This window comes from Erinaceus europaeus, chromosome 10, assembly GCF_950295315.1.
Source record: "Erinaceus europaeus chromosome 10, mEriEur2.1, whole genome shotgun sequence".
Lineage (NCBI taxonomy): Eukaryota > Metazoa > Chordata > Mammalia > Eulipotyphla > Erinaceidae > Erinaceus > Erinaceus europaeus.
In genome coordinates this window covers 19,135,484-19,155,294 of record NC_080171.1, presented here as the reverse complement: position 1 = coordinate 19,155,294, position 19,811 = coordinate 19,135,484, and the positions used below count along the sequence as shown (strand labels likewise).

Sequence of the window (19,811 nt, the reverse complement as noted above, 5' to 3'; positions counted from 1 at the left end):
ATCAAGTCACTCCCTGATAACCACACTGGGACGCTCACCACTGCCTTGTTCCCTGGAGCAGACAGACTTGACATTGTACGATGGCTGCCGTGGGTCCAGGAAGGAGACATGCGCTTGGGAGCCCACTGCATACACTGACCATTCACTGCCGTAGGCCAGACACACATTCTCACGGCAATATGGCAGTTTGGTGGAGAGGAGCTGAAAACAGAGAAGACACATCTGTCTCATCAGAGAGCACAGGGCAGGGAATTATTCCTAGAAACCCATTGCTGTTGGTTTCTCTCCTACACGAGTCACACAAAGCCAGAACAGAAAGACGAGTTAAATTACAGGACTAGTGACTAGTGTCTAGGTATGTAAGACAAAAAGATAGTGATAAAACATTCTTCACTGCTAATATGACTGATTTCTGGCAACCTTCAGGCTAATCTCCTCATTATGAAGGAGTTGTACTGTACAGAAAGCACATTCATAGGACTATCAACTTGATAACCTCAATCAGTCTTTTTTTTTTTTTAATATTTACTTATTTATTCCCTTTTGTTGCCCTTGTTGTTTTATTATTGTAGTTGTTGGATAGGACAGAGAGAAATGGAGAGAAAGATATCGACACCTGTAGACCTGCTTCACCGCTAGTGAAGCAACTCCCCTGCAGGTGGGAAGTCGGGGGCCAAATCTGAATCCTTAAGCCAGTCCTTGTGCTTTGCGCCACCTGCCTTTAACCTCCTCATCTTTTTGAAATATATATTTTAATTGAGTAACTTTTTTTCTTTCTTTTTAAAAATCTTTATTTATTGGTTAGAGACAGCCAGAAATCAAGAGGGAAGGGGATGACAGAGAGGGAGAGAGACAGAGACACCTGCAGCCCTGCTTCTTCACCACTTGTTAAGCTTTCCCCCTACAGCTGGGGACTGGGGGCTTGAACCTGGGTCCTTGCACATTGTAACATGTGCGCTCAACCAGGTGTGCCCCCACCTGGTCCCTTGAAATATTTTTGAAAGGCATGCCCAGACCCAGAAATCATGCACCGTGCGATCACATACCCAGACTCTTGAGAATTGGGGCTTTAGATAAGAATGAAAAGGTTCCAGAAGAATTAAAGTATTTTAACCATAGGGTCAATTTTCAGGTAAAATCATTAAGTCATGTTCATCACCTTAGTCAGTGTATTTTCAGCCTTCCAGAGATGAAAGTAGCCATCCAGGGATACTGCACCCAATTCCTACAAAGCCATGAAAATTAGGTTATCTTCAATCTGTACCAATTAATATACAATAGTAAGGAAAGAAATAACCTTAAGTTCACAGTTCTGGTATTCACTCTAATCCCATGAATCTAGCAGGGATGATGGGGCTTATCAGACCATTATCTCAACCTTTAGAATGCACCTGGACAGCACATGGCTTTTATTTGTTATTGTTACCACTTTGGTCTGAGTTTTTTAGAAATAGACAGGATGACAGAGACAGATACCACGGCACTGAAGCTCCCCCACTGCCCAGTCCTCCTCTGTGACACATCGGGGCTCAAACTTGGGTCTCACTGGCCTTTCAGAGCAGCACATCAAGTTTTCTCTTGAAAGAGCCCAGTGAGCAAGTACTTGTTTTAACAATGACACAAGACACCCAAGTTTCAAAGGATGCTCACTATGTGATTATTCCCATGCCGTGCTGTTAGAGGCAAGCCCCAAAATAAAGGACAGTATCTCAAGTCTCAGTGTGAGACTGTCAGTGGAGGGTCTAAACTAGGAAAGAGATGTCTACTCTTTTTCATATTATTATTTTAATTTTATTGATTTGATAGGACAGAGAGACCAAGAAGAGATAGACACCCATGGCACTGATTCATGAAGCTTCCCCCTACAGGTGGGGATCGGGGGCTTGAACCTGGGACCTTGCACACTATAATGTCTGTGCTCCATCAGGTATGCCACCACCCAGCTCCTCAGATTCAATTTAATGATTAGGTAAGCTCGTCAGCAATGCCGAGAAGAGGCAATGAAGGATGGAAAAAGAAACTGAATACTGTACTGAGAAGAAAAAAGTGATTGCTTTCAGAGGCATATATGAAAAATCACACCCAAAATAGAGCACCTAAAGAAGGCATGTGAAAACGAGAGTCAGCCAAATAAAAGTGGCCCTGAGGAAACTGAGAGGCTGAACCACAAATAACAGACCATCCAGAAAAATATCGCAGAGGCCAATGTGAGGTATGAGTTTCACAACCTCAGTTACAATTTCTCACCAGCATTCCTTAACTTCGAAGAAATGCTCTGCAGAGTTAGAACTAATGTCTGAAGCCACTTGAGCACAGAGAAGGGAAGAAACTGAAGCAAGAGGAACAGATTTCAGGGAAACTTTGGCACATTCATACCTTGTTCTTATTGTTAAAGGCCAGAGCCCGGACCTTGCAGTTGTCAGGGTTTGTGTTCTCCTTAGGGATATCCTTTAAGGCCTTGTGAGTGATGTGAGCATACACAGGGACCCGTGACACATTGTGCATCGCATCACTTTTAGTCAACACATCATCTGTCACCTCCCAAAGTCCCATTGAACCATCACGTGAGCCTGTAGGGCAAGGAGACCACAGATATCAGATAACACACCCAACTCTTATGTAACAGAAGCTGAGATAGAATGACCAGGGGCTTGAACTCAGGTCCTTGCACATTATAACATGTTCCTCAACCAGGTGTGCCACCAACCAGCCCAGAAAAATACTTTCTTAGAAAGATGTGCAAAGAATCTGGGTTTAAGCCCCCGGTCCCCACCTGCAGGGGGCAAAGTTTCGAAAATGGTGAAGCAGGGCTGCGGGGATCTCTCCGTCTCTTTCCCTCTCTATCACCACCTTCCCTTTCCATTTCTGGCTGTCTCTATCCAATAAATAAAGATAATTAAAAAAAAAAAGATATACAACATATTCATTTGTGTTGATGCTCGATCAGGTGGCCCATCCCAAAACACAGTGAATATTCATTTTCATAATTATACTAAGAAATTAATTCCATTCAGGCATAGCAGTTCAAATATATAATTTTATTATTTAAAAAAACATTTTATTTGTTAATGAGAAAGATAGGAGGAGAGAGAGAAAGAACCAGACATCATTCTGATACATGTGCTGCTGGGGATTGAATTCAGGACCTCATGCTTGAGAGTTCAATGCTTTATCCTCTGAGACACTTCCTGGACCACCAAATATATAATTTTAGCTTAACATGTTTGGTAAACCTTTCCAAGAGTTTTGTACAGTTAAGGTTCTGTAATTTTCCAAGTTAGGTACGTATAGGTGATTTCTTTCTCTCTCTTTTTTTAATGAGAACCCCCCCCCAAAAAAAAAAAAAACTTGCTCCAAAATTTCATCTTGATTTGTCTTTGGCATCAAAAATGATGAAGTACAGAGGGAGATAGCAAATGGTTATGCAAAGAAACTCATGCCCGAGGCTCCAAAGTCCCAGGTTCAATCCCCTGCACTACCATAAGCCAGAGCTGATCAGTGTTCTGTTAAAAAAAAAAAAAAAAAGATGAAGTCATATGTAATGGTGCTCTGGCTAATCCTCCTCTCAAAACCAAAAAACAAACCAACAAAAACACACACCAGGATTCAAGAAAAAAATTTAAATAAGATATTTTGTTCTTAAGGCTTAAAATGTTAAAATATGTATCCATTTGGGTTTGCTATTATTATTATTATATGTAATATACCTCCTTAAAACTAAATTTTTCAACATTATGATGAACTAATAAACTATATTAAGTAAGAAAAAAAAACCACCAGGGATAGACAGAGTAGCTGGCAGAGCACCAGCTTTGCACATGTGAGGCTCCCTCTCAACAACTCCCCGCATGCCACACAGGCCAAAGTGACAGTTCTCATATGATTTAAACAGGGTAAATGCTAAAGAAATAAAATAATTGGCATCAAAATAAATAATCGCCCTTTCCAGTAAAACTGTCTTCCAACTTTTTTTTTGTATAGACACCAAGCTCCAGCAATAACTCTGATGGAAAAAATAATGAGTTAATTAATCAAAAAAATCTTGCTACTTTTTTTAGTGCACTTTTGTTTTTATTGCTGGGGCTCAGTACTAGCACTGAATCTACTGCTTCCCCACAGTGGGTGGAGAGAGGCAGCTTGAATTTGCAGCCTGGTGCATGGTAACGTGCACTAAAGCTGACAGACCACTGTCCGGCCCCTCATGGACCTTTTTCAAGTTGACTAAAATGAGACCATAGAGAAGATAGATAGAGATAGATAGAGATAAGGGATGTGTTCAGTAAATAAAATGTTGATGAGGGACTATAGGTGTAAATTTATAATTCATTGTAAAATTCAATATATTTGAATCTTTTAAAAAATATTTTTACTTATTTATTAGAAAGAAACAGAAATTCAGAGGGGTGAGGGAGATAGGGAAAGAGACAGACATCTGCAGCCCTACTTCACCACTTTTGAAGCTTTCTGGTACATGTGCTGCCAAGGATCAAACTCAGGACCTCATGCTTGAGAGTCCAACACTTTATCTACTGTGTCACCTCCTGGAACACCCCACAATTTTGAGATTGGGCAGGAGTAGACAGCATAATGGTTATGCAAAGAGACCCTAATCCCTGAGGCTCCAAATTCCCAGGTTCAATCCACTGTACCACCATAAGTCAGAGCTGAGCAGTGCTCTGGTAAATAAATAAGTTAATTTTTTGAGGTTGGGGCTGGGCAGTGGTACACCTGATTGAGCACACGTTACAATGTGCAAGGACCTTAGCCCAACCCTACAAGAGGAAGCTTTACGAGTGGTAAGCAGTGATGTAAGTACCTCTCTCCCTCTCCATCCCTGTTTCTAGCCAATAATAAAACAAATAAAATACATATGGGGGAAAAAAAGAAATTGACATTAAAAAATCTTTTTGCCCCTGGTCCCGACCTGCAGGGGGAAGCTTTGCAACTGGTGAAGCAAGGCTGCAGGTGTCTCTCTTTCTCTCTCCCTCTCTATCTCCTCCTTCCCTCTCAATTTCTGGCCATCTCTATCCAAGAAATAAAGATAACAAAAAAGATCTTTTTGAGGTTAATGTTTGAAAAAGACAACATGAATAATAAATGAAGTATGCTATTTCATATTCTTATTTCAGGTTAGGAAATGACTTGTCCAAAGTCACATGGTAAGAGAAAGAACCACTACTGAACATTAGAGGGGCCAGGTGATGGCATACCCAGTTGAGTGCACATGTTACAATGCACAAAGACCCATTTTTAAGCTCCTGTCCCCAACCACAGGGAGAAAGCTTCAGGAGCAGTGAAGTAGGATTGCAGGTGTCTCTTTCTCTCTTCTTATTTCCCCCTCCTCCCATTGATTTGTCTCTACTCAATAAATGATAAATTGAAAACTGAATCATTGGGAGTCGGGTGGTAGTGCAGCGGGTTAATTGCACATGGCACAAAGCACAAGGACTAACGTAAGGATCCAGGTTTGAGCCCCTAGCTCCCCACCTGCAGGGGGTGGAAACAGGTCTTTCCCTCCTCTCTTCATTTCTCTCTGTCCTACACAACAACGATGACATCAATAACAACAACAATAATAACTATAACAATAAAACAATAAGGACAACAAAGGGAAAAAATATATAACTGAATTATAAAGGAAAAAAAAGAGGGGTTGGGGGAGGTGGCACAGGCTATTGAACACATGTGATACGATGCACGAAGACCGTTCTCAAGTCTCCCTAGTCCCCACCTGCAGGGGGAGAAGCAGTGCTGCAGGTCTGTCTGTCTGTCTGTCTGTCTCTCTCTCCCTCTCTGTACCCTCCTTCCCTCTCTTGATTTCTCTATCCTATAAATAAATATCAAAAGAATAAGGAAAAGATTTCCTAGCCTGTTGTTGATGGTCTGTCCCTAAGCTATTTTTCAGTCATCCTACTGGGCCTTCTAGCCTTCTTCCCCATCATACCAAAAACTCCCCCAGAAGAGCAATTTTACCAGATACTGCCATCGTGTCACTGATCCATGCAATGGAAAAGATCCAGTCCTTGTGTCCATCCTTGAAGAAAAGTGATAAGTATGAGGAATGGGTGGAGAGAAATTATTAAAGATGACAATGCATACATATCTTAAAAACCACAACTCTAATGCCTGTTATCTTAATCCATAGGGTATGATCCCACAATCTTTAACTTCTAGTTTGAAGAGCAAAAAGATGAAATAAAGCTAGCATTCCTGTGGGCAATACAAATGAATGGTAGACACACAGCCCTGGCTACCTGTATATCCAATGTCTTTCTTATTTGGGGTTCGTGCACACAATCACCCACCTCTCCGCCCATCAATTTCCTCCTAATTCCTCTTCCTCCAGACACCAAGATGGCTTGCACCTTCATATCCTTCAAGTCTTCCTGTTCATATACCACTCTTATCTATGAGGTCTTCCCTGACTATTTTCTGAAACAGCATTTTTATTTTATTTATTTATTTTTTACCAGAGTACTTCTCAGCTCTGCCTTATGGTGGTGCAGGGGATTGAACCTGGGACTTTGGAGCCTCAGGCATGAGAGTCTCCTTGCATAACCATTATGCTATCTACCCCTGTCCTGAAATAGCATTTTAAAAACCAGTTTCTATTCCTTCAACCTTCCTTTACTCTTCCTCATGGCATTTTTCTCACTCTCTGCACATCACAAGTCAAACTGTTTGACCTAGATGGCTCTTTGCACTAGAATGCAGGCTTTACGCACGTGGCGTAAGGACCGGTGTAAGGATCCCGGTTCGATCCCCTGGCTCCCCACCTGCAGGGGAGTCGCTTCACAGGCGGTGAAGCAGGTCTGCAGGTGTCTCTCTTCTGCTCCCCCTCTCTGTCTTCCCTTCCTCTCTCCATTTCTCTCTGTCCTGTACAACAACAACGACATCAATAACAACAACAATGAAAAACAACAAAGGCAACAAAAGGGAAAATAAATAAATATTGAAAAAAAAAAAGTGCAGGCTTTAAAAGAGTAAGGGGCTCGATCAGGTTGTTCTTTTCTCTATTTCCTTCTACCACAGTACTGCTCAGCTCTGGCTTCTGATAGTGCTGGGGATTGAACTTGGGAACTCTGGTGCCTCAGACATAAAAGATTCTTTGCATAACCATTGTGCTGTCCCCCAAACTTGGGCTTTATCAGTTTTATTTACTGTGCCAGTTGTCTGCCATAGAAAGTCCACTAAATACTTGCTGAACAATTTAAAAATGCTCACTGACTATGCAAAAGCACTATGGATTTCACACTAGCCCCTGTTGTAGGACCTTCTTTTTTTTTTTTTTCCTCCAGAGTTATGAATCCACTGCTCCTGGAGGCCATTTCCCCCCATTTTTGTTACCCTTGTTATTTTTATTATTGCCATTGATGTTGTTGTTACTGGATAGGAAAGAGAGAAATCAAGAGAGGAGGGGAAGACAGGGAGGGGGAGAGAAAGACAGACATCTGCAGACCTGCTTCAATGCTTGGGAAGCACACCCCCCCCCCCCCCCCGCCGCGCAGGTGGGAGCCAGGGGCTCGTACTGGGATGCTTACACCGTACTGGGATGCTTACACCGTACTGGGATGCTTACACCGTACTGGGATGCTTACACCGGTCCTTGTGTTTCACACCTGCTACACCACTGCCTGACCCCCTGTAGGACCTTGACATATTAAGTGTCGACTTACTTGATGCTCCCTATGGGGAACCCAGCCTTCTTTTTCTGGGACCTCTACCCCATGCCTCACCCAACCCACTTGCCCCCGGAGTTAGCAGAAATTTAGAAACCATCCCTTCCCAGAGGGCTCATGAGGAGAGTTCATGTTACTCACTGACTCTGAAAACGGTTTAAAAACAAGATTGCCTTGAACTGTAATTACTGGGGAAACTTACGTCTCCCACACACACAGGATCCAGTGTAGGAAGTCGGTAGATGGCAAGACTGTTGGGGTTGTCTCCTCCAGTGGCTAACAATGTTCTAGAGGGATTCAATTCGATGGCATGAATTCCACAGCCCTGCTGGGTCACACCTCCAGGCTCCCGGTCTTTCAGAATGGGAATTTTGGTGATTTGGCTTGTCTGGGTATCAACTACAAATAGCTTTATAAGAGAAAAGGGACACAGAAATGAAACATCAGTTTTTCCTTATTTATTCAATTATCCATTAAACTTTAATGTGTATTATGTGCTAGGCCTTAAAATTATTAAAGGCAAGATCAGGACTACTAATCAAATACGGAAATACAAGAGATATAATGTGCAATAGTAACACATGAACATGTATTAGGTAGCAGTGAATTTTGCTTGGAATTCAAAGGAACCTCAAGGACAGCTTGCTGTCCTCCTCCTTCTTTTTTAAGATTTATTTTTACTAGTTACATGGGACAGTTTCACGAGGCAGAGAGAAAGAAGTGAGAGAGACAAGGCAGAGAACCACTGGTGGTACATGTGGTGCTGGGGACAGAACCGGGAATCTTGGGCATGAGTCTGACGTTCTATCAGTTGAATCATTTGAAATGGACCTATGCCATTTAATCAATAGTTTCTGGCACATTTTTGGCACATTTTCTATTTCTTTTTTTAATGTATTATTCTTTATTTATCAGACAGGGACAGTCAGAAATTGAGAAGGAAGGGGGGCTAGAGAGGAGGAGAGTCATAGAGACACCTGCAGCACTGCTTTACCACTTGCAAAGTTCTCCCCCTGCAGGTGGGGTCTGGGGACTCGAACCCAGGTCCTTGCACATTGTAACATGTCTGCTCAACAAGGTGCGCCACCACACCGCCCAGCATTTTATATCTCTTATCTACCTAAGCATAAAAACTTATGGTAAACAAAACACCAACTCTCAGAACTAATCACAGCCACTATGAAGTGTACCTACTTGTCTTACTAAGTTTGGTGGAATGGCCCAAGACACGTGACGAGGTGAAGTCATCAGTATCTCACAGGCCGTTTCTAACACACAAACAGGTCTTCGTCCGTGTTCCTGTTTTGCTCTCCGCCACCTCTTTACCAATCTAAACCCTATCCACTTGGCAAGAACTCTTTTTTTTTTTAATATTTTATTTTATTTATTTATTCCCTTTTGTTGCCCTTGTTGGGCAAGAACTCTTAAGACTGAACTCATCAGCTCAGATGTCTTATGGACTAGATTAATTTTTTAATAGATTAATCTTAGAAATGTAACTATGCACCTGGTTGCATGCACACATTACAGTGCCCAAGGACCCAGGTTCAAGTCCCTGGTCCCCATCTGCAGGTGGAAAGCTTCACAAGTGAGACAGGACTGCAGAGGTAGGGGTATGTGTGTGTGTGTGTGTGTGTCTCCCCTCAACTTCTCTGTCCAACATAAAAAAATAAACAAATCAATAAAAGAAATGTGGGGGCAGGGTGGTGGCACACCTGGATGAGCGCACATGGTATAATTTGTAAGGACATGGGTTCAAGCACCTGGTCCCCACCTGCAGAAGAAAGTTTCACAAATGGTGAAGCAGTGCTGCAGCTGCCTCTCTTCCTCTTCCTCTCAATTTCTGGCTATCTCTAGCTAATAAATAAATAAAAATTAATTAATTTTAAAAAGTAAAGTAATGTGGGGCTGGCCAGTGGCCCACCTGGCTAAGTGCACACATTACAGTGTGCAAGGACCCAGGTTCAAGCCCCCGGTCTCCACCTGCAGGGGGAAAGCTTCACGAGTAGTGAAGCAGTGCTGCAGGTGTCTCTTTGTCTCTTTCCCTTTCCACCTCTTCCTCTCCTCTCCTCTCAATTTCTCTGTCGATATCCAGTAATAAATAAAATTATAATTTAAAAATTAAAAGAAATGTAATTATGAGTACAAAAGTTTTTTCTAATATTTATTTATTTATTTCCTTTTGTTCCCTTGTTGTTTTGTTGATGCCGTTGTTGGATAGGACAGAGAGAAATGGAGAGAGGAGGTGAAGACAGAGAGGGGGAGAGAAAGACAGACACCTGCAGACCTGCTTCACCGCCTGTGAGGCGACTCCCCTGCAGGTGGAGAGCCAGGGGCTCAAAGCGGGATCCTTACGCCGGTCCTTGCACTTTGAGCCATGTACATGTAATCCACTGCCTGACTCCCGAGTAAGAAAGTATTAACCAAAAAGGGCAGGGGTGATACCATAATATTTATGCAGAAAGACTCTCATGCCTGAGGCTCCAAGGTCACAGATTGAATCAATCCCCAGCACCACCATATGCCAGAGCTGAGTAGTGTTCCAATAAAAATAAATAAATACATAAATATACATATGAAAAAAACACCCTCTTCCTCATACATCTCATATTCAGGAAGGGGATTTAAATTTGGGTTAGCAATTCTTGTGGCACAACTAAATACCACCACAAGCCAGAGCTAAGCAGCACCCTGGTATAAAATAGAAATTAATTAAAAAAGAAGAAAATAATGATCGTGAATAGTCTAGACTACACTGGGGCCTCATGTATTCCATCACTCCTAGACAAACATTTTGCATGATGATGATTCCAATGTTCCAGGAAGCCACTTTTTCCTCTTTTGATAGATGGGGGGGAGGGCAGGAGAAAGGCCTGCATCACTACTCAGCTCTGGCTTATGGTGGTGCTGGGGATTGAACTTGGAACCTCTGGTGACTCAGGCATCAAAGTCTGTTGTATAACCACCAGTATTCAATCTTTTCAAGCCCTTACAGATTTACTTATTTATTAACATAAGAGAAAGGAGAAGAGAGCATCAGTCTGGCACATACAATGCTGGAGGTTGAATTTTGGACTTCAAAAAGGTTTTCCAAACGGCCCAACACTCTAGCCGCTGTGCTAACTCCTGACCTGAGGCTGCCATTATTTAAAAGTAAATAAGTAAAAATAAAATAATAAAATTAAACTGCCCCTCTCTTGGCAATAGGGTTTCACACCAGCATGAATCCACTAGTTCCAACAACTCTCCTGTGCCCTTCCTTTGTAATTCCCACTAATAAGAGCGGGAAAGAGAGTTCACTGCTTTATCTACTGCGTCACCTTCTGGATTTCTTTTTAATATTTTATTTATTTTCCTTTTTTGTTGTCCTTCTTGTTGTTTTATCATTGTTGTAGTTATTATTGTTGTTGTCATTGATGTTGTTGCTGGATAGGACTGAGAGAAATGGAGAGAGGAAGGGAGGCAGAGAGGGGGAGAGAAAGAGATACCTGCAGACCTGCTTCACCGCTTGCAAAGCAACCCTCCCTGCAGGTAGGGAGCTGGGGGCTCGAACTGGGATCCTTATGCAGGTCTCGAGTTTATCCCGCCAAACCCCACCACCACCCCTTTTATTTTTAACCAGAGCACTGCTCAGCTCTGGCTTATGGTGGTGCAGGGGATTGAAACCTGGGACTTCAGAGCCTCAGGCATGAGAGTCTCTTTGCATAACTATTATGCTATCCTCCCCCCCAATTTCTCATTCTTTTTTTTTTTTTTTTAAGAAAGGAGACATTAACAAAATCATAGGATGGGGGTACAACTCCACACAATTCCCACCACCCAATCTCCATATCCCATCCCATCCCCAATAGCTTTTCCATTCTCTACCCCTCTGGGAGCATGGACCCAGGGTCGTTGTGGGTTGCAGAAGGTGGGAGGTCTGGCTTCTGTAATTGCTTCCCCGTAATTTCTCATTCTTTATTTTCCTATTTCCTTAGTCATTCCCCCATATAATCCTTGTAAATTTGTTCTAATGTTTTCTTTCAAAGAGATTCCCTGATTCCCTAAAGCGCAGGTTCTTTCTAGCTGCAAGAAGGAGCTTATGCAATAATCAAGGCCCTTTTGGCTGGAGGGTATCAGTAAGTGGAAAGCAGGGGCTGGAGAGAGCTCATGTAAGACCCACAACTGAACACTAAAACCACAGGACCCAGTCAGGAAGTCTCTCCCTCTCCCTCTCCCCCTCTCCTTGCAAGCACAAGAAAAATTTTTGTTTATGTCTAAGGTCTGGGAGATAGCACAAGGAGGCTCCATAAGTCCTATGTTCAATCTCTGACACCACCATATGGCAGAACTGAGCTTTCTCTCTCCCAGGAAAAAGCACAGTTAGTTCCACCTGGAAGGTGGGGCAGTAGTGCCCAACCCTCGGGCATCTCGCTGATGATGCAGGAAGTAAAAAAACTGAATTTAACTCTGAGAATACAACATGTACCTCTCCCCAAGTTGTTTTATATTATCCAAAGATGGTTCTACACTGCTAACATATTTTCCGTGCTTTCAAGCCATGGGAGTCTCAAGAATGCCAAGAGTATGGGAAACAGCTTTGGATTCATCAGCTCCACCATTTTTGAGTGAGACATTACTAATTAGATTATTGCCCGAGAGTATGCAGATACCTTTTCAAACTGTATTATTTATTTATTTATAACTGGATAGAGACACAGAGAAATTGAGAGGGTAAGAGGAGGTGGAGAGGGAAAGAAACAGAGGCACCTGCAGCCCTGCTTCACCACTTCTGAATCTTTCCCCCTGCAGGTGGGGGCCAGGGGCTTGAACCTGGGTCCTCGCACACTGCAATGTATGCACTTAACAAGGTGTGCCACACCATCTGGCACCTCACAGCTACTTTTTCTTCTTCTTTTTTTAATATTTATTTTATTTATTCCCTTTTGTTGCCCTTGTTGTTTTATTGCTGTAGTTACTGTTGCTGTTACTGATGTTGTCGTTGTTGGATAGGACAGAGAGAAATGGAGAGAGGAGGGAAGATGGGGGAAAGAAAGACAGAAACCTGCAGACCTGCTTCACCACCTGTGTAGCGACTCCCCTGCAGGTGGAGAGCCGGGGGTTTGAACCGGGATCCTTATGCTGGTCCTTGGCTTTGCGCAGCCTGCGCTTAACCTGGGTGCTCCCGCCCAAACTCCCACAGCTGCCTTTTCATCACTGGATGTTACCACTTCATAGATAGGAATGCAAAGGCACAAAGAAGAGAATCATTGTCCAAATGTCTCAAAGTTCAGAGAGCAGGACTTTCATGCCTGAGGGTCTAAAGCCCCAGGTTCAATCCCCAGTACCACTTCCAGAGCTGAGCAGTGCTCTGGTCTCTGTCTCTCATTAAAATAGAATAAGTAAAGTATATTTAAGCAAACAAACATTTTTAAAAGTCAGCACTTAGCTCCAAAACAGATCCAATAAATTCAGTTCAAAATTCAACATTTGCAAGACACTACGACAATGGGCAGCTCACTTGGCTAGTGTGCTGCTTACCATCTGCGCAACTCCTGTTTGAGCCAGGCCCTGACTGCACGTGAAGGAAGCTTCAGTGCTCCGGGCTCTCCTCTCTGTTTATATCGAAGCAACAAAGCCAAAAAGCATTATGTTGGTATATGCAAGGAGCGAAATAAGTTCCTCCAAACAGGAAACTTAATTAGTGACTTAATACTGATTTATAAAATTATAAGATAATGGGGGTGGGGGGGATAATTCCACACCATTCCCACCACCAGAGTTCTGTGTCTCCATTCCCTCCACTGGAAGCTGCAGTAGTTCTCGAACCTAAGGTCACAGATATGGGCTATTTCTAGGAAAAAAAAAAAATTATATATATATAATTATATTTATATAATTAATTATAATTATAATATATATATATATATATATATATATATATCCCCATTTATTCTGTCATCCTGCCTTTTCTTTCTAAGTCACACCTACTACTTCTGAATGTCCTTTTCTTCACCCTCCCCCAGGTCCTAATGGAATTGGAGTTCAGAGCCCTCTGGTCATCTTCCCCCTAACATTTACCCCTCTGGGAGTATGGACCAAAATTTTTTTTTTTTTAATCAGAGCACTGATCAGCTCTGGCTTATGGTGGTATAGGGGACTGAACCAGGGACTCTGGAGCCTCAGGTATGACAGTCGTTTTGCATAACCATTATACTATCTACCCCCACCCTGGACCAAAATTTTTTATGGGATATAGGAGGTGAAGCGACTCCCTTGCAGGTGGGGAGCCAGGATCCTTTCTCCGGCCCTTGCACTTTGTGCTACCTGCTCTTAACCCGCTGCGCTACCACCTAGCCCCTCCCCTTTATTATTTTACTCCAAGTAATAATGAGGACAGCTCTTTTAAACCATGAGTTATGGCTTGAGAAACTAGGAAAAGGAAGCTTGTGTAGGTTCATTACCACTATTTAGCTTTGAAAAGCTTCTGTATGATAAGCAGCTTTCAACAGAAGAGGAAATGAAAGCTTGGCCCCAACTGCCACGGCATGATTTCCTTCCCTAAAACTCATGTTAAAATCTTTGCCTGTGCTCTTTATAAACACCTACTTTACCTAATACTTTCTTGATCTAGAGCAAACTTCTCTTAATCCAAGGTATGTCTTTTTAAAATATATTTTTATTTATTATTTATTTATTTATTTATTTTGGATAGAGACAGAGGGAAGGGGGAAGTAGAGAGGAGAGAGACATCTGCAGTGCTCTCTCATCACTTGTGAAGCTTCCTCCTTACAGGTGGGGATGGGGGTCTTGAGCCTTGTGTGAACTCAACCAGGTGTGCCACAACCCAACCCCCAAGATGTGTTTGTTCAAGGTAAACTGATCCATCATTATATTACGTGTCTGCTCACACAAGTCAAGGTGAAAATGGAGAAGAGTTGCTGGACTTACATCTGATCTTTTCTCACACTTTATGGCGGTCCTTGTGCTTCGAGCCACCTGCGCTTAACCCGCTGTGCTTAACCCAACTCCCTCAGCTAACTTTTAAAGAAATTCTATGGAAAAAGTTTTCTGTTCAAGCCTGAATTAATTCTCCTCTCTTCTGAATCCTTTTCAGGTAATCCTCCAAACTGCAAACCTTTACAGTCTGAAATCTAACACCAGACTTATATTCTCTACCCTTTCTTATAAGACACCTATCTAGAGGCCCAGGAGATGGCCTAGCAGGTATATCACTGGACTTAAGAAACAATTTAGAAACACTAAAAATATGGGGCCAGGTGGTGGCACACCCAGTTGAGTGCAACATTAGCAAGCAGAAGGACCCAGGATCAAGCCCCAGGATCCCACCTACAGGTGGAGAGCTTTATAAGTGGTTAAACAGTGCTGCAGATCTCTCTCCCTCTCTTTTTCTCTGTCTTGTCAAATAAAAATTAAAAAGCTATAATATATGTCTATGTACATATTTAGATTATATTCCTTAAAGAATGTTTGGGGGGCCAGGTGGTGGTGCATCCAGTAAAGCAAACAAGTTGCTATGTACACACCCCTTCTGCAGGGGGGAAGCTTAATGAGCGGTCAAGTAGTGATACAGGGGCCTCTCTTATGCAAAAACAATGCTTGCATTTCACTGTTACAACTGTTTTCAAAGTCCTAGTCAAACAAGTACTTCTTTTTTTTTTAAAAAGCATTTATTTATTTATTCCTTTTTTGGTGCCCTTGTTATTTCATTGTTGTAGTTATTATTGTTGTTATTGATGTCGTCGTTGTTGGATAGGACAGAGAGAAATGGAGAGAGGAGGGGAAGACAGAGGGGGAGAGAAAGATAGACACCTGCAGACCTGCTTCACCGCCTGTGAAGCGACTCCCCTGCAGGTGGGGAGCCGGGGGCTTGAACCAGGATCCTTACGCAGGTCCTTGCGCTTTGCGCCACCTGCGCTTAACCCGCTGCACTACCGCCCGACTCCCTCAAACAAGTACTTCTACATATGCCTCTAGACTAGCAGATAACAAACTTTCACTATCATGTTTCCCAAAAAAGTCTCCAAATAACACTCATTCCTAGGGGTTTCTTCTTAAGCCTGTTACTTAAAAAGCAACATAGCCGGGGGGGAAAGGGGGGTGGCAGCACAGTTCATAAAACAGTGGCCTCTCAAGCACTAGGCCCAGAGTTCAATTCCCAGCGTCATATGTACCACAGTGATGCTCTGGCACTCGTGTGCTTCTCCCTCCCACAGCCATATTCTCTTTCCCCAACATAAAAAGGGAAACGGTTCAATGTTGAGAGTATAGGACTTGCATGCCTGAGGTTCCAGAGGACCACATTCAATCCCTGCCACTATCATAAGCCAAGGCTGATGAGTGTTCTGAGTCTCTCTCTCTCTCATTCCATAAAAATTAATAAAACTGGGATTTGGGCGGTAGCACAGCAGGTTAAGAGCAGGTGGCACAAAGCGCAAGGACCGGCAGAAGGATCCCGGTTCGAGCCCCCGGCTCCCCACCTGCAGGGGAGTCACTTCACAGGCGGTGAAGCAGGTCTGCAGGTGTCTGTCTTTCTCTCCCCCTCTTTGTCTTCCCCTCCTCTCTCCATTTCTCTCTGTCCTATCTAACAACGACATCACTAACAACAATAACTACAACAATGACAAACAAGGGCAACAAAAGTTTAAGAAAAAAAACCTACAATAACAATAAAAACAATAAGGGCAACAAAAGGGAAATATAAATATTAAAAAATTTTAAAAATAAAGATAATAAAAATAATTTTTTAAAAATAAAACTTTTGGGAGTCGGGCGGTAGTGCAGTGGGTTAAGCTTAGCAGGTGGTGCAAAGTGCAAGGACCAACACAAAGAGCCAGGTTCGAGCCCCCAGCTCCCCACCTGTAGGGGAGTCACTTCACAGGTGGTAAAGCAGGTCTGCAGGTGTCTGTCTTTCTCTCCCCCTCTTTCTGTCTTCCCCTCCTCTCTCCATTTCTCTCTGTTCTATCCAATAACAATGGCATCAATAACAACAATAACAAGGGCAACAAAAGGGAATAAATATTTAAAAAGTGATTAAAAAATACATAAAACTTTTTTTATTTAATTACTTATAAATAAATACAAGGAATGCTATTTTACAAGGAAAGAGGCTGGTGGGTAAATGAACAGAAAGGGACAAGAGCATGGAGACTCATGCTCACAGCTCCTCTACTTACCGTATTACATTTTGTGCCACACACCACTTGCCTATGATTCAGCCACTGAGATGCAAACACCTTGTTAAGGGTCCCGAGGTGAAACTCTCTTTCCTTAAGAAGACTGGGAAGTTGCTGTGCTGCATAGCCATGCAACACTCGCGAGTAGTTGGCTTCATTCTGTAGTCTGACTTCCCGGTTCTTCAGGTAGTACACTAAAGATCTTTTCACTGGTGGGAGTCTTTTCCTTTTGTGAAGTGAGTGATCCCAGCCAAACTGAAAAGCAACATCAGGAATCGAGATTATGGGGAGTCGGGCGGTAGAGCAGCGGGTTAAGCACACGTGGTGTAAAGTGCAAGGACTGGTCAGGATCCAGGTTCAGGCCCCCGGCTCCCCACCTGCAGGGGAGTCGCTTCATAGGTGATGAAGCAGGTCTGCAGGTGTCTCTCTTCCTCTCTATCTCCCCCTTCTCTCTCAATTTCTCTGTCTCTACCCAATAACAATAAATAACAATAAATAGTTAAAAAATTTTTAAAAAAAGATTATGGCTACAATTGTTCAAAACGACAGGTTCTAATGTATTAGAGAAACCAGCAGCACTTTGCCCTGAAAGATCTATTGGGCTGTTAGCAAATTCAGGATGTATTTTTCTGGCTTTCTGTGCATAAACATGTCATGACTTTTCTTTTTTAAAAATATTTTATTTATTCATTAATAAGAAAGACAGAAGGAGAGGGAGAGGAAGAACCGGACTCTGGTACATGTGCTGCTGGGGATTGAACTTAGGACCTCATGTTTGAGAGTCCAATGCCTTATCCACCGTGCCATCTCCTGGACGACCGTGTCATGACTTTTCCAATAACCCAATATACACAACAGGACAGGGAAATAACATAATGGTTATGTAGCAACTCTCATGCCAGGTTCAATCCCCCCATAGGCCAGAGCTGAGCAGAGCACTGCTCTGGTTAAAAAAACAAACAAGCAAGCAAGCAAACAAATGGAAGGAGCCAGTGATCACTTAATTCATGCTCCAGCTGGGAGATAAAAGAAGGGGCCTAGGTGACATGCCAATCGTCTGTCATACAGCTGTTGGTGGTGACTACAATTAAATAATTGTATCTTGTAAAAAAAATAAAAAAGATACAACAGAAACACAAAAACAACAGAACGGGAATCCCAATCCAGAAAGTCCAGTTTAACTCTTCCAACACTGAGAGGACACTACCTAGGAGAAGCAAGGGTTGAAAGGCAAGAGCACAGAAGAGGACACAAGGCTCCTAAAAGCATTTGAAGAGTGAAGAAATGGTCCCCCCAAACCTGTCCTAGATGAAAGAGTGGGACGAGGGGCAGAGCTGGGATGTCGTCTTCTATCCAGCCCTTTTTTCCCTCCTCCCCTGCCTGGACTCCCCAGGCCGCAGTCCCGGGGGCAGCTGGGCAGCCCAGGATTTTCGGGGATCCGCTCACAGCTCATGGCCGCTCCTGCCCCCAGTCGCCAAGCAGTTGCGGGGTTTGAAAAGCAAACAGCAACCGGCAGGAAGCACAGAAACCGTCCTCCATGTTCTTCCCCTTCCCAAAAAGGCGTTACAGGGATGCTTACTGAGTGGCCTGTGTGCTGCTTTTATTGCTCCGAGAGCCAAAACACCCACGTTAGGGCTTGACCATCCACAGGGAAACTTGTTTATTTCTATTCTATATGGAAGATGCGCCCAGATCCCCAACTCCCGGAACATGTGTCCGGAAAGGATGTCTTGGCTGTCTTGTCTCCCCCATCCGTCCCCTGCATTTTCTGGGAGGTTGTGTTCCAAATTCCTCTAGACAGCCGGTTCCTTTCCTCCATCACCGACTGCAGGCCTCCTGCAGAATAAGCTCCCCCTTTTCTACGTGCCTTCTTTCACTTCTCACCACCCCCCCCCCTTCGGGTTCTGTCTGTCGGTCTGTCTGGGAGTTTCTCAGAGCCCGGGAGCGGCGCTCTTCCCCGCCTCTGACCACACACCTCGGAACACCTCGGACCCGGGTTCCAGTTCCCGGATCGGCGAGACCTGTGTGTGTCCCCCCCCGCCCCGGCCCGGCCCGCACGCAGCCCCGCGTGGCCGCCCCCTGCTCCCTCACCTGTGGGCCCTGGGCGTCGCTCCCAGCCCCCGGCGAGGCCGGCGCTTTCCGCTTCCTGCTAACTGCTTTCCGGGCCATAGTGGGCAGCGCCGCCGCGACCCCGCAGCCACATGGGGCGGGGGACGCGCGGGGGAGCGGGGCGGGGGGTCATATACTGGGCCCCGGGGCCGTGCGCCTCTCTACGCCCGGCCCGGAAAACGGCCCGGCCCCGGGGCAACAATAGGAAAAATAAAGATAAGAAAATAAAATAAAATAATATAAAAGAGGAGGGGAGCGGCTAGAGAAGAAAGAGGGAGGATCGGGGCCGGGAAAGGAGGGGGGCAAACAAGGAAAGAAGAGTGAAGGGGAGGGGAAGGCAAACAGGAACCAAAAGCTTAGCCGTCGACCCAGTCTGGAAAGGACGGCGAGCCGCAAGAACCAAAACACCCCTCCCTCCTCGCGCGGCCGCCACTCCTGCGCAGCCGCACTTCGCGGCCCGTCACCACGGCAACGCGGCGGGGACGAGAAAGGTGGAGTAGGGGGTTTGGCCTACAGTGGCCGGCTGTTGGTCAGTGTCGGTCCGTCGCTTTCCAACCGTCGTGGTGCGGCCGCTGAAGGAGGGGGACTTGGTGGAACTAAAGGAAGCTGGGTCCTAGCGGCCAGCCCGCGCGGACACCCGGAAGTGAGGACAAGTGACCCGGATGCTGGGGGTGCGGGTCGGGGGAAGGGAGCAGTCCGGCCTGTCACATGCTTCTGTCCGGCGGCTGCCGCCCCCATCCCGAGCCCATCGCCGATGGAGGCCCAGCCAAGGGCGGCACCTTGTGTTAGAGGGCAGAGCCCCCTCCCCGCAAGGTCTTTGCCTGCACGGCTGTATTTTGCCAGGGCG

The 19,811-nt window shown here is 44.4% G+C and overlaps 1 protein-coding gene across 1 annotated transcript in view; it reads right to left on the bottom strand.

Moving 5' to 3' along the window:
• The window catches only part of DCAF12 (DDB1 and CUL4 associated factor 12), a 28,643-nt gene extending 9,082 nt beyond the window's left edge, over positions 1-19,561 (bottom strand). The window contains exons 1-7 of the mRNA XM_007522861.3: positions 18,947-19,561; positions 16,856-17,110; positions 7,882-8,088; positions 5,974-6,034; positions 2,377-2,570; positions 1,160-1,225; positions 39-201 (exon numbers count right to left, since the gene is read on the bottom strand). Coding sequence (XP_007522923.1) covers positions 39-201; positions 1,160-1,225; positions 2,377-2,570; positions 5,974-6,034; positions 7,882-8,088; positions 16,856-17,110; positions 18,947-19,024 — 1,024 coding nt within the window. The 5' untranslated portion in view covers positions 19,025-19,561. The remainder of the gene's footprint in view (positions 1-38; positions 202-1,159; positions 1,226-2,376; positions 2,571-5,973; positions 6,035-7,881; positions 8,089-16,855; positions 17,111-18,946) is intronic.
• Positions 19,562-19,811: the final 250 nt, after the last annotated feature.